Source organism: Microtus pennsylvanicus, chromosome 7 (assembly GCF_037038515.1).
Source record: "Microtus pennsylvanicus isolate mMicPen1 chromosome 7, mMicPen1.hap1, whole genome shotgun sequence".
In the NCBI taxonomy this organism is placed as follows: domain Eukaryota; kingdom Metazoa; phylum Chordata; class Mammalia; order Rodentia; family Cricetidae; genus Microtus; species Microtus pennsylvanicus.
The window spans coordinates 11,597,983-11,623,508 of record NC_134585.1 but is presented as its reverse complement, the minus strand read 5'-3'; the positions used below and the strand labels follow the sequence as shown (position 1 = coordinate 11,623,508).

General features: G+C 53.9%; 2 protein-coding genes across 2 annotated transcripts in view; one reads left to right on the top strand and one right to left on the bottom strand.

The window, feature by feature from the left end:
• The window catches only part of Rsph14 (radial spoke head 14 homolog), a 73,799-nt gene that overhangs the window by 13,119 nt on the left and 35,154 nt on the right, over nucleotides 1-25,526 (bottom strand). The window lies entirely within an intron of this gene.
• Nucleotides 1-25,526, top strand: part of Gnaz (G protein subunit alpha z) — a 49,698-nt gene that overhangs the window by 3,266 nt on the left and 20,906 nt on the right. Inside the window, exon 2 of the mRNA XM_075979988.1 lies at nucleotides 19,694-20,921. Within this exon, the coding sequence (XP_075836103.1) occupies nucleotides 20,199-20,921 (723 nt within the window). The 5' untranslated portion in view covers nucleotides 19,694-20,198. The remainder of the gene's footprint in view (nucleotides 1-19,693; nucleotides 20,922-25,526) is intronic.

The window sequence follows — 25,526 nt, the reverse complement described above, 5'->3', positions numbered from 1 at the left end:
CAAAGCTGGGGGAAGATGGCTCAGTCAGTGAAGCCCTTGCCACTCAAGCATGAGGGCCAGAGTTCCATCCCCAGGACCCACATAACAAAACCACGTGGCGAGGTGCATCCTTCTAATTCCAGGGTTGGGCATGGGGACTAGAAACAGGCAAGTCCCTGGGGCTAGCTAGCCAGCCAGTGTAGCCTAACCAGGCAAAACCCAAGCCCATGAGAGACCTTCTCAAACAACAAGGTGTACAACACCCAGAGAGATGTCCTCCACATGTATGTATGTGTACATGTACGTGTACATGTGTGTACGCACACCACACATAAACATGTTCATATGTACACGTGAAAGAAAAGAATAGGTGGCCGGAACCCAATGCAGGCATATGGGTAGGGTCTTAAAACTGGGCCAGGTAAGGCTCACACTCCAGTGAGTCCAAGGACCAGCACAGGGTAGAACAGAGGAAGATCTGGAACAGTTGCAGTGTTTAAAGCTGCTCTGCTCGGCTGCATGTATAGCTCTAAGCGGGAGAGAATCTTCAAACGGGGAAGCCCTTGGTCCCATCCCCACTCCCAAAGAGCAAAGATTCTCTAAGTAGAAGAAAAGTAGATGTACAACAGGGCTTGGATGAGACCCTGAGGCCACTGGGGGCGACGCAGTATCTCAGGCGAGGGACCGGAGAAGGGTGTGAGTCAGGTGGGAGCTCTGGGGTTTTATCTGAGCCACTAGAAGGATGCCGCTGGCCCGGCTAAGGAAGGAGGCTCACCAAGACCCCTGCAAGAGGAAGAGACTTGTGAATCTGATGAGACTCGGGCAGGTATTGACCAGGTCGTGGTCAGAGCTAGAGTCAGTGGAGTCCTTGGCATCGAAGTGTCCAGGAAGCTGTGGGCCAGTGAGGTCGCTGAAGACCCAAGGTGGATAGGACCTGAGAGGATAAGGGTGAGGCAGGAGAATTGACAAACTGGTTAGGTGGGAACACCCTTGGGATGGTCCTTCAGGATACTGAAGAAGGCATCCCAGGATATGGGGTAGGGGGTGTAGGCAGAGACCACTTGTTTGTTTCCCAGCCGCCCAGACCCGAAATAATCACACAGAAACTATATGAATTGCAGTACTGTTTGGCCACTACCTTAAGCATATTTCTAGCTAACTTTTATATCTTAAATTAACTCATTTCCATTATTTAAATTTTACCACGAGAGTCATGGTTTACCTTTGCAGCAGCTACATGGTTTCTCCCTTGACTCCATCTACTCGATAGATAGATAGATAGATAGATAGATAGATAGATAGATAGATAGATAGATAGATAGATAGATAGATATCTTTTCCAGCCTAGCTATATTCTGTAAAGCCATTGGCCGAAAGCAGTTACTTTATTAACCAATGGCAATAAACATATCCACAGCATACAGGGGAGGTGCCCTGTATTCAACAGTGGGGTTGAGCGCCGTAGGACGCCCTGGCTACGCTACTGATTGGGGTTTGGTAAGAAATTAGTAAGCATTTCAAAATGGCCACAGCTCAGCATCAGGCTTGACTAAGGACCCTGTATAGCCACCTATGTGTATGCCCGTGAAGCCGGCCTACTTCTGGAGATTGTAGGAGCGGTGCTTGGGTTGTGGTGGGCAGAGAAGGAGGCCTAACAAGTTGTCCTGTGGCGTGCCCGCTGCCCTCCCTCCGCTCCTTTCTTCCTTCCCCTGAGTGGGGAGATTGGCTGTGTGGGGTCAGTCAGGACTAGCCTGTGATCTTGCCTTTCATCTCCTGGCTAGGGATCCCAGAGCCACTCATTAAAACTTGCTCCCTGTCCGTTATCATTTCTTCCCCCTTCGTCTTTGTCCCCGGTGGCCAGTAGCCACTCAAGACGGCAGGTAGCGGGAGGTACATCTTGGAGCCCACCCACAGTCAGACACGGGGCAGGTGTGGCTGGCAGCTTCGTACAGTGGCTGCCGTGAGTTTTTTTTTTCTCTCTCTCTCTCTCTCTCTCCACCGAAGCCTGCTACATCACAGAGTTTTGAGTTATTCACTTCTAAATTAAGGTATACGTCTCTTTTAGCGATGTCCCTGGAGAACCCATCAAGAAGTGCTAGGAAGCTAGACTGTCAAAAGCCACAGTGCGGGGAGGGGCCTTCCGGTGTCAACCCCAACGTTCCTTCTAGCAGAATCCAGCTAGAGGTACATCCTGTTCCCAGGGCTCTTGTGACCATGGCCATGCTGGGGTAGGCTGTGGTCAAAGCAGGCCTTTTGAGAGAGAGAGACCCCTGCTCCTAGGATGGAGAACCACCAGGACAGGATTCCTGGATGGGCCTGGCCTGAATCCTGATCCCTCAGAGAGGGTGTCCCTGTGCGCCACAGGTGTCATGGTCCTTTGCTGAGTTGGGTCAGAGGGATGTAGACTGATGTTCATGTTTCCCTAGAGCCCAGACATGGACGTCCCCAAGGAGGACTTACCAAAACTACCCTGTATTTCACAGCCAGATGCCTCCCAGGGGTCAGGCGATGTTTGTTATCCCCTCACAGTGGCGGAAGAACCTGTTTCTACCTCAGTTTTAGTTGAGGAGACCTGAGACCTGATGGGTGTAGCGGTCGAGGGGTCTTCAGTGCCTCGGTAGACCCTGAAAGCCACTGCCCTTGACAAACCAGGCTTAGGAAGGGCATTAAGGAACCTGGGGGTCTCAGCAGCCTGGGGATAGCTCAGCTTCCTCCTCTGTAGACTGGCTTTATCCCCCAGTAGGCCACAGGAAGCATGCTGGAAGCTACCTGGCAGGACCCGTGGGCCTCGAGCCAGGGGTGGACCCGCTGCAAGCTTTCAGGCCCTGGCCTGTGCTCCAGCCAGAGCAGTGGGTTGCAGCAAGCCTGGGCATTTCCCATCCGGACTGGGCTTATTTCCTTAGCCCTTTTACCTCTTTGGGCCACATTTTCCTTTTCTCTAAAGGGATGAGAGGAGTAAGCAGACTGTGAGGTTCCTTGTAGGCTAACTGTAGAGAGTTGAAGGTCCGCTGCCAGGTTGGGCACTCAGTGTGGAAGCTGGCCTCACCTGCCGTCTTTCCGCTGTCTCAGATCCTGCCTGAAGTGGGTTGCCCTCCTCTAACTGCAGGGTTGCTCGATTCCTGGCATCGGCATTGCAGGCCAGGTTTCTCCACAGGGCAGAATGGGCCTTGCAGTTGCTCTGGCTTTCACACAGGGCCACACACGGAGAGAATTTTCATATCTCTGACCCCATGCTTGCTTGAGTCAGGCTGGGACCTCGCTATAACCTTATTCACGTCCCAGGCGTGTGTCTGTGCCCCTCCCACTTCTCCCCCCCCCCCCCGCCAGTCACCACAGTCTGACCTATTTATTTCCTTTATTTGCTGTTTATTGTTTTCTGGGTCTGAATGAAAGAGGTGTGAGGCTTGGACATTTTTGGCGCCCGCCTATGAGAAGAATAACTCCCAGGAAATCTGTTCTTGGGGAACGCCCCCCAGTAAGCCGTTGTGCCTCAGTCCGTCCCTTTGAGTCCCGTTCTTGCAGAGGGTTGGCATGTGCCAGCTGGTGTGAAGAATGGTAGCCCTGGCTTAGCCCTTTGCTCCGAAGAGAGATGAAAACCTATCACAAACGACCAGCTGGGCCCCGTCAGACCTGGCCGTGGTTCACGTGCCAGACAGACACCGGTCAGTTGCTTGGCTGCTAAGGCTGGGTCAGACACCTCAGACTGACACCTGTCCCCTTGGTGATGTGGTGTGCCTCAGTGGAACCCTGATTAAACGAGGAAGCGGAATTTACACGGAAGTGGCGCACGAGAGGTGAATCGTGGGAAACTGCCCTAGGGGGAACGAAACAAGGACAGTGACACCGTCAGTGGCTAAGTGGTCCCAGAACTGAAAACAGCCTATCAGGTCAGGTCAGCAGGGCTGCTCGCAAGAGTGTCCTGAGACACTCTTGGCCTCTCCCCTTACCCCACCTGAATTTCCCCCGCCTTTATTATTTTATTTGCTCACTGTTTTGTTTAATTTTTGCAGTACTTGGGGTACTTTGCACACACAGACAAACCCTCTACAGCTGAGCTACCGTACCACTCCCCCCCCCCCCGTTTTTAAATCAGAGACTCTGGGCTGAGTGGAGGGTACGGAAAGTTTTCATTTCTTATTCCAGATTCAGCGTGGCCACCTAAAGCATGCTGTGACGAAGAGGACTCTAAGGCTGTGTCATAGTTCAGAGGGAAACAGTCACGGTTGACTAGTGATAATCCTTAAGAAGTTCACGGGGCAGGGTGGAAAGGTGCCTGCCGGCAGCTAGCCAGCCGGCTGTTACAGCCTGCCTGTTGCCCGGCAGCTTTGACTCATCCCATATCTCCTTACTTGGGGATGTGGCCCTGACCCCTTCCCCCACGCTCGTGTGCATGCAGGAGCACACACGCACACGCACACAGGGAAGGACTCCTCACTCTCAACGTCCCTGTCACTGGCATCTGGAGTCTCAGAAGCAGCTGGGCCACTGTTGTTGACTGTCCCTTCTGTCCAGTGATGTCTTGCCTCCCTCCCTGCCCCATACCAGCCTTACCGTGTGGACCGTGCAAATGAATGAATGAGCTAGTGGATCAGAGAGGCCACTTAGCAAGGCCAAGCTCCTCTCGGGCATAAATCTCATTCCTGTGTGGAACCCTAAGAAGCCCGCCTGTTTGAGTGGACCGGGTTATCATGGGAAGAGAGCACTAAACTACGGGTTTCCTCAGGAGGTATTGCAGGAGTAGGGATAACGTGGAAGAAGGAGGCAGAGTGACCCGAGCATGACAAGGCGTGTGAGCTCTAGACTCTGAGAGACTCAGTATCCCGACCTGACCCATGGAGTGGTCCACCAGGGTGAAAGTGGGAGAGAAAAAAAACCCTAGCTGCTGGGGGAGCCCGCGAAGGTCCTCCTAGATGAGGGTTGGCAAGATAGACCTAACAACCTGGCTTCAGTGGGTCCTAGACCTCCATGAGAAATAGCTTGACCTGAAGTGGTAGTGTGTGCCCTTCTGATCTGCATCCATGCTGGGGTTGGGTAGGCAGAGCCAGGTGAAAGGGGGCCTCTGGGACAGGTTCACATTAGTCTGTGTGTGAGTGTGGGCCCTGTGCCTCCTCCCCCAGCTCCACTCTTCATGGTGTGTCCTCGGGGTCTTAGTTGCCCCGCCCGTGCACATGCTCAGACCTGTTCTCCTGCCCCCCTGCCTCCAATTGCCCCGCGGACCTGCATCCAGGATCCTCATGTCCATCCCTGCCATGAGTGTAGGTGCAGATGGTCTGCCCCTCAGCCAGACATTCTCTGCAGCAGAGTTGCCCCCTCACCCACTCTGTTACCTCTGATATGCACTGCAAACATATTTCTTGATAAATGCTGGGAAGAAAAATAATTAGAGTGTTGCCTCTATTATCCAATTTCTGATTAATCAAACTCTCTTTGTCCTCAGCCAAAATCTATTCATTTCCCTTAAACACTGGGCTGGTGCCAGGCATCGATTTCCTCTGCGATAACACCACACACACACACACACACACACACACACACACACACACAGCCAGCCAGCCTGCCCTGCCCTGTGGCTGGGGCTGCACAGAGGCATTGATGGGGCTGCTCCTGTTCCCCCGATTCCACCTGCCTTTTCCAGGAAGACTCCCAATTATATACCAGCATCCTCCTCCCTGCCCCAGCTCTTGGGGTTCTTTGGATAACACACACACACACACACACACACACACACACACATCCTTGGTATCAGATTATAGGTACGTTCTGGGTCAGAATGCATTACAGCCCCTGGCCCTTAGCCTCTAGGGCTTAGAGATGTCTCTGTCACTGGCACAGGAAGAAGGTCAGTGCTAAAGACGGGAAAACAGGCCCATTGCGGGGGTGGGGACTTCAGAACAGCTTGGAGTGTATATAAGGAAGGCGGCAACAGAAACCCAGCCCCCCAAAATATACAGGATAAAGGATGTCCCAGACTATAAACCTGGTCACTCCTCAGCAGGGTAGCATTGCCATCCAGGGGAAGGAGATGTCCCTTCTCCCATCCCTAGCTCAGTCATTTTGTGCTGGTTACATCATTGATCATGATTCAGAAAAGGGTTAGCACCCACTATACACGATCTATGTGGTGACATGTTGTCATGGAAAGAAACGGTACTGTGAGGTTAGACTTGTATATTTGGGTCAGGGTGGTTGGTTTTGCTTGTAAGGAAGAGACGTCTGAACCATTGGATGGAAGATGTCTCTGAACAAAATTCCACAGGCTTAGACAGAGAAGAGATGGAGGGCACAGCTGTCCTCAGTTGAGAGGGATCCCTTTGTGATAGAGATCGCTGGGGAGATGAGCAAAGGAGGGAGTGGGAGCGGGGAGGCAGGTGAAGAGTGTGCCACAGCAGAGCCCCTGGGCCCTGGCAAGACCGCAACCCCGGCTCCGAACTAGAATGGCAAGAGACAGAAAGACGGCTTTAAGAAGCACAGCAGGGAGACACCAGTTGCCTTATGTCCAATAAGAAACCCTTAGCTGCTGGTGGAGCACTAAGGACATGGGTGACAGCGAGGGCCCCTGTGAGGTCACTGCTGCTGTCCAGGTGACAGACTAAGCAGATTAAGCTCAATAACCAGGTTATAGATAGAAGGATAACAGAGGGGCCCAGTCCCGGCCTGAGGTGCCCCATTAGAAAGGCAGTAACCGGAAAGTCCACTGAGCGTGGTGTGCACGGCCATAGTACTCCCAGGAACGCTTGGTCATGTGGCCACACTGTCACCTGCTGGTGTGCTACACTCGTGAGCATCTGCAGCAGGGCCCTGGAGCCCTCTTCTTTGGAAATACTTGTGTTCATCTGCCTCTTCCTCAGAGTGGACAGTGGTGGATGGAGCTCTTCCCCCTCCTAAGCTCCCCATGTGGTCAGGCCAGTGTTCCTCCATGGCTGGAACTTCATAGTACTTACCTTTGTCCCCAATGCTGTGCTGAACCCCACCCCTTCTCCCTGCAAGTTCCTTTTAGGTGTTCTTCTTCTGCTCATCATAGTATAAGAACACTCCACTCAGCCTCTTTTTTGTTTTAGTTTGGTTCTGTTTCTTTGAGACAGGGTTTTTCTATGAAGCCCTGGCTGTCCTGGAACTGGCTATGTAGACCAGACTGGCCTCAAATTCAGAGAGCCATCTGCCTCTGACTTCCAGTGCGGGGATTGTGTACTACTATGCCAAGCTAGACTCTGCCTCTTAAGGACCTCACCAAGATTGTTCACCAAGGTTTAGGAGTAACTGCAGGTGCGGACGCTCACAGGAGTGACTATTGTTGGCGAAGTCCCCAGGCAGCTAGCTAGCCACAGGCGGATCTCACACTGACAAAATGCACTTTCCTGGGCCCTTCTCAGCCCTGAGGAGGATCCCAGCATCACGCTGGCTATGTGAACTGAGTCTAAACCTAAGAGTAAATTTAGATGGGTCCAGAAGAGGGTTGTGGGGAAGAACAAGGAAGAAAGGGAAGCAGGTAGATAGATGGGAGGCTCACCTTGTGTTCCAAAGAGCAAAGAGAAGAAAAGGGCTTCGGGAAGCAGGGTTAGATTATGGATGTCTCAGACAAGGGCAGGAATTTGCAGAGGTCCAGTATAGTATCATAAAGGTTGTCTCCCCAGCCCAAGAACCCTATTAAGCAAACGGTTAAACTTCCCCAGGCCACAGCTCCCCAGTCAGCACACCATTTAATGTGGCTCTCACTAAAGACCCTACCTCTTGGCTGTTTTTTCTCCCCCCTTTTCCTCTATAGGTCAAATTCTTCATCTTTACCTCTTCAGTCCTAGCCAAATTTCCTTCTGGTCAGTGTTCCCAGTGAAGGTATCCCCACTTGTCTGGTCAGCCTTGGTGGCTGCTGTGGGCCAGAAGATTGGACATGTGGCTGGCCAGAGTCACGGAGATACAGGAAAGGGTCTCTAGTGATCTCACCATCCTTTAGTAGGACACTAATAGGCCACTGTGATAGGCCTAGCCGTAGCAGAGCCTTTGGTTGGGTTAGGGGCTGTCTGGGGGACGGGGTCGCTATATACACACTCCTGTATGTTCTAATATCTACTTGGACTCTAGGAGAGAGAGAGAGAGAGAGAGAGAGAGAGAGAGAGAGAGAGAGAGAGAGAGAGAGAGAGAGCACTTGGAGGTGGCAAAGAAGGAAGACCTGCTGCCAGTTTGCAAGTCAGGAAGCTTGTAGGGGCAACATGAAAAAGCTAATCCAGTGGTCCAGTGGCCGGGACCCTCATGACTTTGTTTGCAAAAATCCCACAAACAGAGTCATGTTTTCCTAAGCCAAATCAGGAAACCCTGCATTTTCTATCAATTTTCAGACACTTGCAGGGTTTGTGATAAATAAAATGCAAAATCATTTGCAAGCCTTATTGAGACTGGCGAGCGGAAGACGGGAGTTCTCCGTTTTCCCTGTAAAGCATGCCTTTCCGGACGGCGGGTAGTCCTCCAGCACCCCGGCGCACTTGTCTTCCCACCCCTGTGCGTCAGCTGTGTTTGTCCCAAGCGTGTTTATGTCAGTTGTCCTTATTATAATTACATCCTTGAATATTACATAAACGAATAGAAGATGACTGTCAAGGGGCTTCTGTCGAGATCACGGCGGCTGATTTGTGAGTCCTCAGAGCTGGGCGTAGTTTGGTTTGGTGTGGGTAAGACAATTTAAGTCTGGGCAAAGGGAGTAATAACAGCCCGGGGTTTGCAGAGCAGCTCCCTTCTCGCCACGCTGGTGTTGGAGAAAGTGTGCAGGGTGTCATACAAGGTGTGCCGCGGTAGTTAAGCAAGGACATCACTGGCAGCTCCAGAATGTGAGCCGGAGCTTGAGGGAAGATCCCAGCCTCACTGCACCGCAGCACGGGAATGTACTCCCATCTGTATTAAGTGATAAGCATTTAAAATGCTTAGCTTTTGTTCCTCAGCGTTCTCTATAAATCTCTTCTCATTAAAGCGGCAAGCCAACAGCCCCATCTTTGATACCAGAGTTTGGTGATTAATGGGTATCAGAAATGCATCTTAATAATTGATTACATTTAAAGTTGGTCTCCTCGGTTGCGGGTGTCTACTGTTTGTTCGCATGGGGGATGCTGTCTTTCTACTTGAGAAGATGTAAACTGATGTACATCAAACATAAGTCACAAGGGGCAGACCAAGGGTGGGAGGGGACTGCTCGGTGATGAGTAACAGCTCCCAGGGAAGGCCAGCCTAAATCTGCCATGCTCGCTAGAGGGAGAGTCTAGGGGCAACCTGAAGGGAAGAGACGCCCCTGGCATGGAAAGTGGGACAGAGGTCCAGGAACCAGTAAGAGACGTAGTGAGATAGGGACCAGGAGGAGAGGGCACGGGCAGGGGCGACAAGGACTGGAAAAGGGATCCTGGGCCAGGATGATGAGGAGAGAATGGAATAAGGAGGCGGAGCAGAGAGCACAGGGCTAGGGCTGGGGGGCTAGAAAGAGAATATAAATGAGGACCGGGACAGGGACCAGGAGGGAAAGACACCAGTTGAGGACTAGAGAATCAGGAAGAAAATACGGCATAAGGAGAAGAGGGCTCAGGATGAGCACGTGCCTGGAACAGAATATGTAGCAAGTGATTATCTCAGGCAGGGAGGGCTCGGCAGTGGGAGAAGCCTGGGGACTCCTGCCCGTGTGGATGAGGGAACTAGAAACTCTAAGTCTGGGGTCTTTGTTGGATGGGCCTCTTGTTCAGGAAGGATGGGTGGGATACCCATCTAAGGGAGATGTATGGAAAGTAGGAGCCAGAAGGTCAGGGAAGCAGATAAAGGGTCCCTGGAATCTCTGCAGAACCAGGACCAGCGGAGACCTCAGAGACTAAGATCCATATGGGCTGTTGGTGTGCGACCCCTCCAGCACAGGCTCCTAAGAAAGGTCACGTTAGGTAACGTACTCCAAAGGGAACACTGGGAAGCTCCGAGCTCTGCGCAAACATCTTTCAGCATTGGACCATCTATCCATCCATCTGTTCTGCAAATCTTTTCACAGAGCACCTGCTCTGAAGGAAGTAGAGCTGGCAGTTGCGGGGTGAGGGTAGAGCAGAAGCCCTGATAGGCCCACAGTGGGGATCTCAGGGAAGACCACACTCACAGTCTGGTCAGGAAGAGTACCCTGAGGGGACCCAGGAGCCCTGAGGCCAGGGAGGGGCCAGTCCGCCCTTTCTTCCTGGGGCAAAATCCAGTACCACCGTGGAGCCAGCCTCACACTGTGTTTTCAAAAGCGGTCGGGGGGGAAAGTGTCACATGTGATAGGCACTGTGGCCCTGAGGGTGTGAAATAGAACCTGAACCCGGAAGCAGAAGCTAGGTGTTTGGTAGGGTTAACAGGAAGGAGAGGTGTTGAGCTCTCGTCCCACTAGAGCAGTTCCTTGGTGGAATTGCCTACCCTGTCTTTGTCCAGTGTCACTGGCGTCGAGGTAAGCAGAGGTTTTTATCTCTTTTGGGAAGATGTGGCTTTTGATCCCAAAATACATGTTGTATCAAAAGCCTAAATGAACTTATCAGACCTTCCCTGCAGCCACCCTGGCTGAGGGAAGAGGCACAGAGGAAGCCAGAACAGGGTTTGCGTGTACATGGCTGTCTCCCACATTCTCACTGGCATGGCTCAGCGGTGGCCTCGAGGGCTGCCCTTAATCCTAAGGCTCAGCCACTGCTCAGAAATGTGTGCTCCTGTCATCCAGATGAGCGTGGAAACGTGTGCCCCATCATCCAAACAAGTGTGAAAACATGCACTTCTGTAATCCAGACTAGTGTGAAAATGTGTGCCCCGTCATCCAGACAAGTGTGGAAACGTGTGTGTCCCAGTTATCCAGACGAGTGTGGAAACGTGTGTGTCCCTTTATCCAGACGAGTGTGGAAACGTGTGCCCCTGTCATCAGGACGAGTGTGGAAATGGGTGCCCCATCATCCAGATGAGTGTGGGTTCAGCTCTGACTCACTCCCCAGCACACACACTGACTGTGCTCAGCCTTGCCAAGATGTCCACTTGGCATCTTATGCTGTAACATGGAGGGCTGTAATACAGAAGTGCCTCTTCCAAACCCAGGGAAACAGCTGCTCTGGGAGCCCCGTGGCAGCTGTGGCGTCCCTCATGGCAGCCGCTCCTGCACGACCCTGCCCAAGAACACTCCCCCATCCAGCACAGTTTGCTAGCCCTGGTGCTAGCCTCCAGGGGACCACTCCCAGACTTTGAACCCTCCCTCTGAGGTGAGACCATAATCTCAGGTTGCCGATGGCCCCCTCTTGCTGTGAGGTCAGCCATTCTTCACTGGTGCTGTCGTCCACCGCAGCACTGGTCTGTGTCAGGAACCGTCTGGTTATCTTCCAGCCTAGAATGAGCTTCTTGGTACACAGACTCAGCTTGTCCTCCCCGTGTCCCCCGGCATGGTGCAGAGCGATACCTTATATACTGGGACTCAAGTCTGAGAGGGCGGAGAGGTTGTGTTGCCCACATGGCTCTGAGAGTGGAGAGCCGTAGGCCCAGACACAGATCTGAGATGCTGACCAAAGCCGTGGAGGATGTCCTGGTACAAGGAAAGTGCAGCTGGGCCTTTTAGGTCTTTTGGGTCTTTTAGGTCTCCGGCCTAAAGACAAGGGATGCAGTGTCGATGCCATAGCCCAGGAGTCTTATCCCATGAGTGTCCCAGAGAGAGGTCCTCTAGGCCCAAGCCTTCCGTTCATCCCATTTGCTTTCCCAGAAAACAGTGGCTCCAGAACCCAGGGTCTCCATCTCCGAGCAAGAGACAGAGTGGCCACCAAACACTAGGAGGTCCTGTGCCAGCCTTCTTTGTGAGGAAGGTAATCCTCTCTACATCTCACAATCTTCTGTCTTTGGGGAGAAAATCTCAGTTGGTGCCAGTGTGGCTCTTCCCATCCAGCAGGCACTAATCCTTGCTGTTTAATAAACGAGTGACCTCGCCTGGCTTTTCCGCAGACGCGAGTCCAGGGCTAGCAGCAAAAACACGTCCTTCCCCTTGTTGTGTATTACAGATAATTTCTGTGATGAACGACTCTGGTGAAGTATGGAGGTGTGTGCGCGTGCGTGCGCGTGCGTGCGCGCGCGTGCGCGCGCGTGCTCACACACACACACACATATGTATCCATTTCAAGAAAAACATTGTAGCAGGTTATATCCAGATGTGGCCAGATTAGGAAACAGAGGCAGGGGGAGGGACGTGATTAATGCTGAGTTCTGTAGCCTCCCCTGAGAGCATCGCCTTCTCTCTTAGACCTCTACAAAGTCACGGACCAATCCCTGTGCTTACTCTTACACATGTGCAGGTGTAGGTGAGAGCAGACAGGTGTGGGATGGGAGTGTAGCTGTCTGCCAGGTGTCTGTAGGCTCCTGGGCTGAATTTCCCTAAACACCTGCATCCCCTGGTGGCTCCAGCTGCCCAAGGAGGCATGCTGCCGCTTAGACTGCCCAGTGAAACCCTGGTGCAGCCCACTACCTTCTTCTCCCCAAGCCCGCTGTCTTGACTTCCCTGGGACAGACACTCCCGGAGGCCAGCACAAAGCTACCCTCCACTGTTCAAGAACACGCGCAAGTAAAATGGACTCCTGAAGAGTCTGCCGGGACCCCAGACAGTGACGAGGCAGTTACAGTGTGGGGACAGATCTGCCTGCGGAGAACAGGTCTATAGCTGCGGGGTCTTGGCTTCTGGGGTCTACTTTATACAGGGATAGACAGAGAAGGGAAGTAGAACCGGCGAGAAGGCCACACAACGTGAAGACTCCTCCTGTAGTCCGGGCCTGGCTCTGCACAAACCTAACAAGGGCTGCTCCACCTCGGCAGGGAAGGAATCAAGGAACATATAGTTTTGCAGCTGAAGCAGAGAGCACGCATCTAGCAAGGCAGGCGTGAAGGGGCAGGAGAAAATGTTTCCGAATTAAGAGGGCAGGAAACTGGTTATCAGCGGCAGCCTCAGGCACAAGCTTTTCCGTTTTCTTCAGTTTCTAAAATAAAGCCATACTGGGTGTCCACTCGGGGACTTCAGTTCCAGGGGTAAGCGAGAGGGTCCAGTATCCATTGGAGTGTTCGTTAATGGGTTCATTCATTCTGGGACAGGGTTTGCTATATAGTTCAAGCCGGCCCAGAGCTCATGATCCATTTGCCTCTGCCTCCTGGGTGCTGGGACCATGTATCTGTAGCCACAGTCTTCTGGGCCCTGCTTCCTCTGGTGGCTCCAGCTGCCCAAGGAAGCATGCTGCCGCTGCAGCCCTGGCTTGGTCCAGTACCTTCTCCCCAAGCCCACTGTCTTGACTTCCCTGGGACAAACACCCCCAGAGGCCAGCGCAAAACTACCCACCACTGTTCACGAACACGCACAAATGAAATAGATTTATAAAGAATCCTTTCATGGCGTGTACACCACCACACCCAGCCGAGAACTCATGAGAAGAAATGAATGAGCTCTGTTGGCCTGGGGAATCCTCCTGGCTAATGAGTTGGGCAGCCAAAGGCCAGCAGTGTGTGAACAGCCCAGGTGCCGGCCTCAGGGGACCTCAGATGCGCTGTTGCTGCTAGTTCTTGCAGACTGAGATACGGCATGGCTGCGGAGCTGAGACTTCCCCTGTTACCTGACAGCCTAGTGTGAAAGAGGGGCCTGGGATCTCAGCTTGCTGCCACTGAGCCACCCGCCCTCTGCCCACTCCACATTATGGCATGGTAGTTGGGTGTCACGGAAGTGTGGGAGGCAGAAGAGCTGCCCCTGACAGGGTAAAAAGTGGGGTGGAGGACATGGGCAGTACTGAGGTTCATCAGCACTTGGGGTACGCTGGGCCTCCGTGGAAAACTTTAGAATAGGCCAGGGTCAGGCAAGTGCAAGCAGCCCCAGAGTGGCTCCCATGGCTTAGAAAGAACTCCGTGAGAGGGACCCCTGATTCTACCTCAAGACCTGTAACCACTGCCGGGCGGTGGTGGCGCACGCCTTTAATACCAGCACTCTGGAGACAGAGGCAGGCGGATCTCTGTGAGTTTGAGGCCAGCCTGGTCTTCAAGAGCTAGTTCCAGGATAGGCTCCAAAGCTACAGAGAAACCCTGTCTCGAAAAACCAAAAGACCTGAAACCACATATGCAAGACTGGAGATGCCCCAGGCCAAATTTTTTGCTTGGGGTACAAGACAGTGGGACTCCTGATGCACCCAAGGTGTGTGATATTTGAGGACGTGGAGTAGCCCACCAGTGTGTTAGGATGTAACCTGGGCCTTGGCTAACCCACCACTTTTTGGGTCAGACACTCTAGACCAGTGTTACTCAACCTTCCTAATGCTGTGACCCTTTAATATAATTCCTCGTGTTGTGGTGACCCCAACCATAAAATTACTTAGTTGCTACTTCGTAACTGTAATTCTGCCACTGTTATGAATCGTAACATAAATATCTGATATGTAGGATATCTGACACATGATCCCCCCAAAGGGGTCTCAACCCACAGGTTGAGAACCGCTGCTGTAGACTCAGGCAGGGAGGGGGGTCTTAAGGAAGATGCTTGGCACTTGGGATAGATTACAATCACAAACTGAGAGTTCTGGCCTTGGAACCGGAAGGAGCATGGACTTTTAGTAGAGGATTCCCTGTGCGGGGTCAGGGTTTGCATGCTGCACACAGATGGTCTTTGTGCAGTGGCATGATTGAGGCCAGCATGGAGCTTGTAAAGAACTGGGGGGCCAAAGAAAACCAGCTGCCAAAAACTGCAGGGCAGAGTCATCATGCTTTACATGCCTCTGGCTGCATGCATCTGATGGAGGGCTGGGATGGACTTGCTGATACTGACTGATACAGTCCAGGCGTCTGTACTGAGGTCCCATACTCCAAGGAGAGTTGACCGCCCACCCCCAAATGCCTGCTATTTTCAGCATCTCCTCTCCAATAGTGGCTTTTGATTTGCCATCGGATCATCACTCCAGCTGTCTTGCCAGCCCTCTCACAGGTGCCTCAGCCTTTTCACCAACATCTCCCGCATCCGCAGATGCCCACCTGTGCACATCCTCTGCCACTTGCTTGCGGTCATTTGTCACCTGCTAGGCAGCCAGCCTTACCCACCTTTGCAGGCTTGCTGCCTGTGTACTCCACCTTTGACCTTCCCCTCCTAATGGGAGCTCCGTTCTTACAAGAAAGTTTGACACCTTGTCACTTGCTGCTGTTTTTGCCCCGTCTGTGGTCTGATTTTGTTGTCTTTACCAGAGCAAGTGTAGGGACTCAGTCTTTGTCTTACGCAGTGCAGACAACCCCAAGCTCCAAAGCTCAAAGCCATAGCTTCATAAGTAAGTGTGAGGTAATGCACTGGCTGGTTTTCCCAGCCCCCTTCTCCACTGCACCACAGTTGGTACCTCTTGCCCATGGCCACCTCGCTTTTAGGGTACCAGGATGCCATGTGGAACGACACACAGACACATCCACCCCATCCCATGGAACAGCTGCGCTGATATTTAATAGAACACACACACACACACATATACACCATTCTGTGGAACAGCTGCACTGATAATATTTAAGCAGGAGCACACACACAAACATACACATGCACATAAATGCATACATGTCACTATCACAAACACACATCTGCACACATAGCTTCAGACCATTTTCTTATTTCTCTAGGACAAAGGAAAACCAAGAGCTCCGCTAGGCGTCTCTTCTGCCATGCCCCTCCCCCTTGCCTTGTCCTTTTCTCATCTCTGCTGAGGCCCTTTGACCTCCCCTTAGTGGCTCATCTCTCCTGCCCACACCCACGCATTCCAAACCTTTGTACAAGCCTCTCCCCTCTGTCTAGTACTTTTGTTATTTCTGGCCATACCCAAGGATACTGGTAGATCCTGGGTATCACCCCAGGAACCCATGAGCAGTTTCTGGGACAGGGAACATCAAAATAATGTGGTCACCCGCTGAGCCTCTGGCCTGATGACATCAGGTTCCATTCTGAGATTTGAGGAGTCCCTCAAGACCCACTAAAATCCAGGTAGACTCAGAGGAAGAGCTGACAGAGCCAGACCTCGGCAGGTAGGACTGGCTGGGGTTCCATTTGGAGAACAGCTGGACTTCTGCATCTGTCATCACCCCCCAGTTCCACTGCTAAAAGAATTCTGGGTAGGATCATCAGCGTGTTTGCTGCGAGTTTTGGCTATCTGGCACCCTGGTGATCTGGCAGAGGATAACTCCACCGTGCCCTCACTGTGACAGTTGCTTGCCCATGTAGTTCCCATGACACAAACTCACTGCCTGACCACAGTTTCCCCTTTATTCCCTTATTGTCCCCTAGCAACCAATGCCCACTTATCAAGGACCAGCTGACCAGCCCTTGGCTCTGGGTTTCTAGACAGCAACAGATAGGGCTCCCGGATGGCAGCCCACTGCCCCCCACCATGCTCTCCCAGTTCCCCCGCAGCCTCGTGGCGATGAAACACATTTCCTGGAATTCAGATCACATGTCCATAAACAGAGAAACTCCTTCGCCCGCCACTTGAGACCCAAGGCCAGGCTGCTTCTCTTCATTCTCAAGATCCAGTGCTGCGGAGGGGGTCGCCAAGGCAGGAACAGGATGGACAGGTAGGGTAGGACTGTGCCCCGCTTTGGTGCCCCGCCTGCTCACAGCCACTCTCTCCTCGATTCACAGATGCCCGTCTTTCTCCCGCACCACAGTTTCACCAGCCGTAGGGAGACCTGTGCATGGCAGGAGACACTGCAGAGCAGCCAGCGTGCGGAAGTAGCAGCAGCATGGCGGGGAGGTACCTCACACGTGTGAGCTGACCTGCAAAGAGCAGGCAGACGTCCAGCAAGAGACACCTACAGCAGGATTAGCCAAGGAGAGCAAGCAGGGCCTGGCGGGCTCCCCAGGGCCACACTGTGGGAGGGGCAGGGCCAGATAGGTGTCCACCGCCAAGAAGTAGACAGGCTCTTCTATTCAGATACAACTCTGGACCAAGGCAGGGGGCCGTCTACCATCCCTCAGGAATCGTGACTCTGGGGTCCCCTGCCTAGAGTAGGGGTTACCTATCTTGACTAGACTGTGCTGATAGTATCGTAGCTGAAACCTGTCCCAAGGATCCTGCTTGTCTTGGCAGCAGACACTTTGGGGGGCTCATTTAGCAGCTCCACGTTTTCCAGATGACCTTTGCCACTAATGCCATCCAGATAAAGGAGAACTGGCTGGTTAGGCCTGGCTATTCCTTTGACTTTGAAAATACCGAAGAATACGATGTTAGCGAGGAACGCCTCCAGCCCGACCTCAGGAAGGAGATGTTGGCCGTCATGCTGACATGAAGTTGTGTTGGCTCCAGAGCTCCCCCCACTACTTCCCACAATGCTCCCCTTTAGTGTTCCCTCCTAGTGCTCCCCCCAGTTCCTCCCCCAGCATCTGCTAGAAAGACATCTTCCTGGAAAGACACACACACACACACAGCAGGCTAAAGGTGGCACACACCTTTGTACCCTGGGGTCATCAGTGTGGACCAGGAGCCATCCGCGTTGACCTCTGCCTACTCACAGACCATGAAGAGAGAGGCTCAGGCAAGCCCTAGTGTGATGAGAGACAGGGCCTCATCGACACCCTGACATTTGCTTACAAACCCCTTTACCTAAGGAAAGTTCACGAAAGGAAAATGTAGGTGATGGGTAAAATGCACGGCAGGGACTCCCCTGGTACTCCATACCGCTGGGAAGTGGCTCCCGGACCTTTCCCTCCTACACAGACACACAGGAGTGTGGCTCCAGTGCCCACGTGAGCGTGTGCTCTTTGTGTGCCACCACTGAGCACGTGCGGCCCAAGGCTTCCGTTCTCAGACGTCTTGAGATGGTCCGAATGACATCTAATCGCTACTCCGAGCCACTCTACACCTAGGATGTCTCTGGCGCATTCCACGGCTGCTTAGGTGGTGGGACTGCAGAGACGTGGAGACTTTCTTTCACCTCACCTTCTCTCCCTGTCTCCTACTCCAGCACCTGCCCCGGGGCAGGGAGGTGGGGGAGCTGTGCACTGAGCACCGCCCTGCTCATGGCAGAGCTAAAGCCAGGGCAGGCTGCTGGCTTCGCAGTCTTTGCCAGGGGAAGAGCACAGGCAGCATCAGTATGGAAGGTCCTGCCTGTCACACCACAGCTGAGGGCCGCTGTGGAGGCAGAAGTGGGGGGGGGGGATAACGGAGTCTGGCTGAGGAGGTATTACCGTGACGATGTCCCCGGTGACTGAAAAGCTGGGTGATGACTGCTATTGGCTGATACTTTCAGAGTACCAGGGCCTGTCTGTGCTAGACTAGACGCTCTACCCCTCCCATATATCAGTGAGCATGAGGGGCAAGCTCAGAGATGTGGAGTGAATTACCCAAGGTGCTGAGAGACAGCAGGGTACCTGGTCAAAAGCCGCAGGAAGAGATTTACACCCTGAAGACTAACGGCCACAGCCACTGGAGAAAGTCAGAACCGTGGGTCTAGTGTGGGTAGGAGAAAGAGACACAGCATGGGGGTTGAGCTGCCATTTCCCAAGGGTCCAGGTCAGATGGGTAAGGAGTACGTGGGTGGTTGGGTAGGTTGGGTCTCATGCTGCTCACACATAAGAGTGGAGGCAGAGAGAGGCCCTTGCCTAGATTAGGAACTCTGTCTGCCTTGGGTCTTCTACCCCAGAGCCTGCTATCAGGGAAGGGGACATTCGATCGGTCATAAAGTACCCGCAGCACCATAGCCAAGCAAAGACAGATCAGAGGAAAGAAAGCTAGAGCTGTGTCATGGCAGCGGGCCACCCTGGGCTCCCAGTCAGAGGCAGAACTGAGCCCCCTGCTGGAGGAGACCTGCCCCAGCCATCCAGCAGGTTGTTATGGAGGAATCTCATAGGTAACCTTCCCCCTGGTGGTCAGCAGGTGTCACTGGCTCCAGCTGTGAGTCCAGCTGTTCCTCATTAGCACCATAGCCCCGATAGGATCTGTGAAAGATTCACCCTGAACCTAGATTGGACGGAAACAGAGCAGCCACGCCTGGACTTCGCAATGCCCAGTTCTCTAAGAGTCTCCCTATCCTCTCCTGCCTCCCTAGACAAATTATCACCATATTGCCCTGATTGGCAGACCTTGGCCACTCCTCAAAACCTCTGCCTAGCTGCACACTCAGGACCCTGTGGTACCCCCACCTGTTGATCCTCCCCCCCCGGAAGGGACAGCGGGGCCAGAGTCTGTCCTGACACACTCCACACACTCTATGCATCTGGCTCTACCACAGAGGGGGCCCTAGGTCTAAAGGGACGAAAGTTGGGAGATCCCCAGTTTCCCCTGACTTCCTTAAGGCAGGGACAAGGCCAGGACTACACTGCAAAGCAGAGTGGGGATGAGCTCCCTCCGTGTCCTGGAATGGTGGACAGCCACAGGGGGTCATTCTGTGGAGCCCCAGTCAGAAACACAGACTCAGCGGGGTCTGGTCAGCCAGGTCTGGGAGGCAGGAAGGCGTGCAAAAGTGAATCCAGCATTGGGGCTGCAGGCAAGCGCTGTGCATGGCTCGCTCCTGTCCGACCTGCACCTGGCGTCAAGCAGATCAGTGGAGTGGAAGGCTTCGGCCAAGCATATTTGTTTAGCTGTGGGTTGGGCACTGGCCCTGAAGCACCGAAGGGGCTGGGAGTTGAACCGTTCTGCTGTTTGCTGAGGCCCTGTGGCTGACCCCTTTCCCCATCCAGCCTGAGGTGGGCCCAGGAGATAGCTCATGCTGCTCTCTTTTTCGTTAGGTGAAGGGCCGGATGCAAGGCGGGGAGCCGGAGCAGCCCGAGGCAGGGGGGCCTCAGGGAGCGCTGGGCCCTCCAGCCGTGCTTAGAAGCATCGCCACAGCAACCAGCGACCAGACAGCAGTAGCCTGAGCAGACACTGCCTAGGCAGACGCAAGCGGACAGCTTCCTACCGTGGCAAATACAGGGAATGACTACGGCAAATCAGGCCACACTGCTGACAAGGGAGGTGGAGTGTCACTAGAGGGGAGGGTGTGGTCTCTGCCCCGCTGCACTGAGCGCCATGCCCACAGGAGAAGAGGTGCTGGGGCAGGGATTGCAGTGTGACACGGCCTTGCCCCAGAGCCGGTGCTGAGTACTCCCAGGTCAGCTGTCTCTCCTGTCTGCCTGTCACACCAGCCCACGTTTTCACCATCCCTCACTGTGACCATTCTGTTTGTTGGCAAAAGGGGGAGAGGCGCCCATCCTGTGCTCTGTATCGGGGGGCCTGCTGCTGTCAGACCAGACCATGGGATGTCGGCAAAGCTCAGAGGAAAAAGAGGCAGCGCGGCGGTCCCGGAGAATTGACCGCCACCTGCGCTCAGAAAGTCAGCGGCAGCGCCGGGAAATCAAACTCCTCCTGCTGGGCACCAGCAACTCGGGCAAGAGCACCATCGTCAAGCAGATGAAGATCATCCACAGTGGCGGCTTCAACCTGGAGGCCTGCAAGGAGTACAAGCCCCTCATCATCTACAATGCCATCGACTCACTGACCCGTATCATTCGGGCCCTCGCTGCCCTTAAGATCGATTTCCACAACCCGGACCGTGCCTACGATGCCGTGCAGCTGTTTGCACTGACTGGCCCGGCAGAGAGCAAGGGTGAGATTACACCTGAGCTGCTGGGCGTCATGCGCCGGCTGTGGGCCGACCCTGGGGCTCAGGCCTGCTTCGGCCGCTCGAGTGAGTACCACTTGGAGGACAACGCAGCCTACTACCTGAATGACCTGGAGCGCATCGCAGCCCCCGACTACATCCCCACGGTGGAGGACATCCTACGCTCTCGGGACATGACCACGGGCATCGTGGAAAACAAGTTCACCTTCAAGGAGCTCACGTTCAAGATGGTGGACGTGGGCGGCCAGAGGTCAGAGCGCAAAAAATGGATCCACTGCTTTGAGGGCGTCACTGCCATCATCTTCTGTGTGGAGCTCAGTGGCTATGACCTGAAGCTCTATGAGGATAACCAGACGGTGAGTAAAAGCCTGGGTTCCTACTGTTTGTTCCTGGGAAGCAGATGGACTCGTGTGAGCCAAAAGAGGCTTCGCCCAAAACCGGTACTGAGCCTCGCCCGGCCACATGGATCCTTTAGCGGTTCCATGAGATGGGGTGAGCACACCCCTTGTTCTGTGCTCATGGGAGTGTGCTTTGGAGCATGGTGAGTGTACAGATGCCACAAGGCTTCAGGGGCACTTCTGTCAAGTTGTAAAAGTCATGCTGGTACCCCGTAAGAGCTCAGCTTCCCATGACTCCCCCAGCCTCAGGAGCGTCACTTTGACCTAGATGACACGTTCCACAAAACACCACACCCCTAGGCCCCACAGAGCTCACCAGGCAGGACCCCCCAACCCATATTGACTCTGACTACCCTCAGATACGGATGGAACTCTGGAACTTCCCTTGTAGTGCTTGGCTTCACTGCCCAGGTTTCCAGGTCACCCCAGCCTCAGTGCAGTGAGTAGATTGTGCCTGTGCCACATGCTGAGGACATGGACTGCAAGGCCTGGCTAGACATCCCTGGTGGTCCCTGTGGTAGTCTAGCAAACCATTAAGCTCCTACCAGTACCACATAACATGTAGGTCCTGAGAACAGCAACACGATTCCTTCTTGATGAGAAGAGACTAGCAGGTGATCTGGTTAAGAAGGGTTAAATCCAAGGGGCCGGGGCCTGGCCTTGGGCTTAGGGAATAGGCTTTGGGGCCCTCATTGATCTTCTTTGAATCCCTTATCCTAGGCCTAAAACCAGTGTGTGAGAAGGGATGCCAGAGAAGCAACCGGAAGGAGACCTAGGTTCAGTGGCTAGCTGGCAGAGCTTGATAACGGGGGTGAGGGGGAACTTCTGAAGAAACTGGCAAGCAAACGTAGGCCTTTTGCATGGAAGGGGTCACCAGCATGCTCGGATCCAACTGAAGCAGAAGGTGAGGTGCCCAAGCTACCTACACTCTCCCCAGGAATGGCAGTCGTGGGAGCCTGTTAGTCAGACAGATGGTAGTGGTCTGCCCTGGGGATGACTTCCCTCTACCAGGCAGGAGCACTGAACAAATACCAAGAGCCTCCCTTTACAGCCTCTGAGAGTCTGAGTGGGGTTGTGGATGCCTGGAACTGTGGTACCTAGGGGAAGGTATTGATGCCAGTGAGGATTCTGTGGGCACACAACGTCCACCATGCTATGAGACAAGGGTCCAGCCTCTCCACTTTGGAGAACTCTGGTCTCTGGGCTCAGTGGCAAGGATGATCCAGTTAAGGCAAGTGACGACAATTCTTTGAGTTCATCCAAGGACTCTAACTTTGGGCCCATGTCCCCCAAAGGTGTCTATGGAAGACTGAAGGCTCTGACCACAGCTCTGGATGTCTGAGTGTTCTGGCCATAGTGAGAGCCTGTAGCCTGATCAGTGACCATGAAGACAGAGGCAGGGCTCTCTTCCCCTCCCCTCCAGCATCCGGGTACCCTGGGGACTGTGTCAGGTGTTGATACTATTCCCAATGAGTGAGGTGATAAGCTATGGATATAGGTGGCCCTGTTGCCCCCTGTGGTCTACCTTGTGCCCAGGCTGTGTCTGTCTATGAGTGAGCCTTCTTCAGTGTTCCCACCCGTCCAACTTTTCTGGCTGTTTCATTTCAGCGACATGTGTAACTATAACAAGAAGTGGCATCCTGACAGAGGAGAGAGCATGACCTGAGACCAGAGTCTGAGGTTGACCCAGATGTCAGGCAAGGAAAACACAGTGCCCGGGGTTGGTTGTGGGAACAGTATGGTGGAAGGCTGGCCAACCATGCTGGTGTTGCTCACCACAGAGGCTCTCTGTAATTTCTCTACACGTCTGCTGGCAAGAAACTGCTCACGGGTCTCGGGCTTGGATCTGATGGCCTCATCAGATCTACCATCTCCTGGGCAAGCATGGCACCTTCCCTCAGGACCAGGCTCCCAGTCCCATCTCTTGCAGGCTTTGCCCACAAGTGTACTGGATCCCTGGACAGGATGCTTGGTCCCTGAGTTTCTTGACCCCCTCTCCCCCCGCTGAATCTGTCATCAAAAGCAGCCCCAAGCTTTCCCGGCTCTGCCTGGCCTTTACCCGCCACTCTGTCACCTCTCTTCTCTGTGTGTGCTGTCTGTGGCTTCTGCTCGCAACAGCTCTCCATCCCTCCCACAGTTCACAGCCATCCTGCCCGGTCCCTCCCTTTCTGCTCATCAGGACAAGAACTCATCTCAGGCATAACTTCACTGGATGCCTTCCCTGGCCGTAGCATGGAGTCTGCACACTCCTCTCTGGGTAGTTTGTAACAGCCAGGATCCGCGCTCACGTGGAAGCAAGGTGCTCCTGGGAATAGGCCCTGGGAGCACTGAGTGGGCCTCTATGGCCTCATATCTCTAGTCCTCTTTCAGGCCCATCCCTGGGGGAATTTCAGTGAGGCCCGTGCTCACCTCCTGCAGAAACCAGGCTGAAGTCTACCAGGGCATCTCCTAAAGGGAGGGGTTTACAGCTGAGCCTACACACACACAAATTTATTCTCATTCATTTCTCTCCCTCTCTCCCTCTCTCCCTCCCCCTTCTCCTCCCTCTTTCTCTCACCCTCTCCCCTTACCTCCTCCATCCCTTATGCTCACCCCCCCCCTCTCTTCCCATGGACCTGAGGAAGTAGTGTTGTTCACCAGAAAAGGAAATTCTTGATGACAAACCCTAGCAAAGCTGGGAATTCACTGGATTCCAAATGGTCCTGACCTTTCATGTTCCACCAGTAATATCTGACGGTAGAAAACAAACAGGCCGCTAAGGAAAGACAGTGCCCTCCTCTCGTCCCTCCCACCCTCTGCCCTGCCCGTGCCAACAGTGAGCACCTCTCACCTCTCCCTTCAGCCAGATGCTGAGCCTGGGCTGCCACCAGCTGCCTCCTCCCCCTCCCGGAATGCCCTGCAAGTCCCGGCCCCAACAAGGACTCGACCCAAAACGGACCACACTACTTTTTGCAAAAGCTCAATTAAGTTGGGGGCCTGTGCCAAGGCTATGTACACCACTCGGCAGAGCTCTCCTTCCCTGTTCAGCTCCAAGGCCCTCTTGCCTTTCCTCTCACAGAGGCTGTGGTACCCCTCCCATCCCCATGCCTGGAGAAGGAGCCATTGCCCCACCCCCACTCCCCAGCCCGCCTGCTGGTTTCTGCGTCAGCAGTGTTGCCAAGGAGAGCTTCAGCATCTCCAGGCTTCTGGGCGCGCCAGGGCTGCAGTGAGCATAGGGCAGGCAGCACCTTGGAGGTGCGGGTTTCCAGGACATCCGTGGAGTGTGGCAGCAGGCACATACGAGGAGCCATGCCATGTGTGCCCACGATTCATACACTCATCTCCAGAATCTGACAGGTCTTCAGACCGTCCGAGTCTCCAGCCTCCTTGGCAACCTTGACAGGCAGCTGCAGACTCCAAACCTAGGTGGGCTTTCCAGTGCCGTCTGGTGAGCTCCCAGATGCCACCAGAGGCGGAACACATCCCAGGGACATGTGGGGATTTCTCCTGTGTGCCACCCCCTGACTGATCTGGTGAGCCAGCCAGCAGCACTCGACTGCCCACCTGCCTCACACCCTCCCATCTGGGGATTTTTCACAGAGCCAGCTCCAGGGCTCAGACAGACAGAGGGGAGAGGCCTTGTCCCCCTCAGATAACAGATGCAGGTCACTCGGGGGCCACCGGGTTGGGAACTAGGAATAAAACAGCCCTAGCAGCCCATGTGGAACCATGGCCATGGCTGTGACCTGTGAGGGCCCTCACAGAACCCCAGGTCGTGTGGAAGCGGAAAGAAGCAGACAGCTGCCATCTCGCCTCTCCCTTTGCAGATCAGCTAATGGACACCGGAAGCCACTTAAGGGTAGAGGGACACTTTAGAAGAGACAGATTAAAAGGCATGGCTGTAAAGTGCGAAATGTTCTCATAGAGAAACCCACAGAGAGCTCACCACCCCGAGTCCCGCAGTGCCCTGCTGTGTGTCTGCTGGGCTGATACAAGGCCTGATTGGGGTGGGGGTGGGAGCACTAGGAAGGAGCGAAGGAAGCCAACTTCTGACAGCACGGAGCTGATTGGCACAAGGGGGACAGTCTTATATGGCGACTGCGTAATTCTCATAAGCCACCTGCCCCTTTTCCAGAGCTAACGGGCGTAGTTACCAGGGCTGTTCCCCCATTTGCTCCCATGTGGGATCAGTGGTGACCACTTGAGTCCCACAATTTCAGCCGAGCTTCAGTGAGGCTCACCACAGAGAGGTCTCATGCTCACCTGGCAGATAGCTGGTCAACAGAATCGAGGAGACCAGCCAGATGCGGCATATTACTTTGGGCTGAGGGGCAAGTTCTGCAGGTAGGAGAGTCTACAGCAGCTACGTTCCAGGCAGATAACCTAGACCAGCCCTTGTCTAGGTCCAGGTTCCTAGGACAGCAGCCCCGTCTAGACCCAGTATTCCCAGGGCAGGGCAGCATTGACATGGCCTACTATGCTATGGCCATAGTGGGCATTCAGCCAGCTCCGTGGAGAGGGTAGGAGGCAGGAAGGCGTGGGAAGAGCTAGAGACTGAGGACCCCGCTTTAGCTTGTCTGAGGG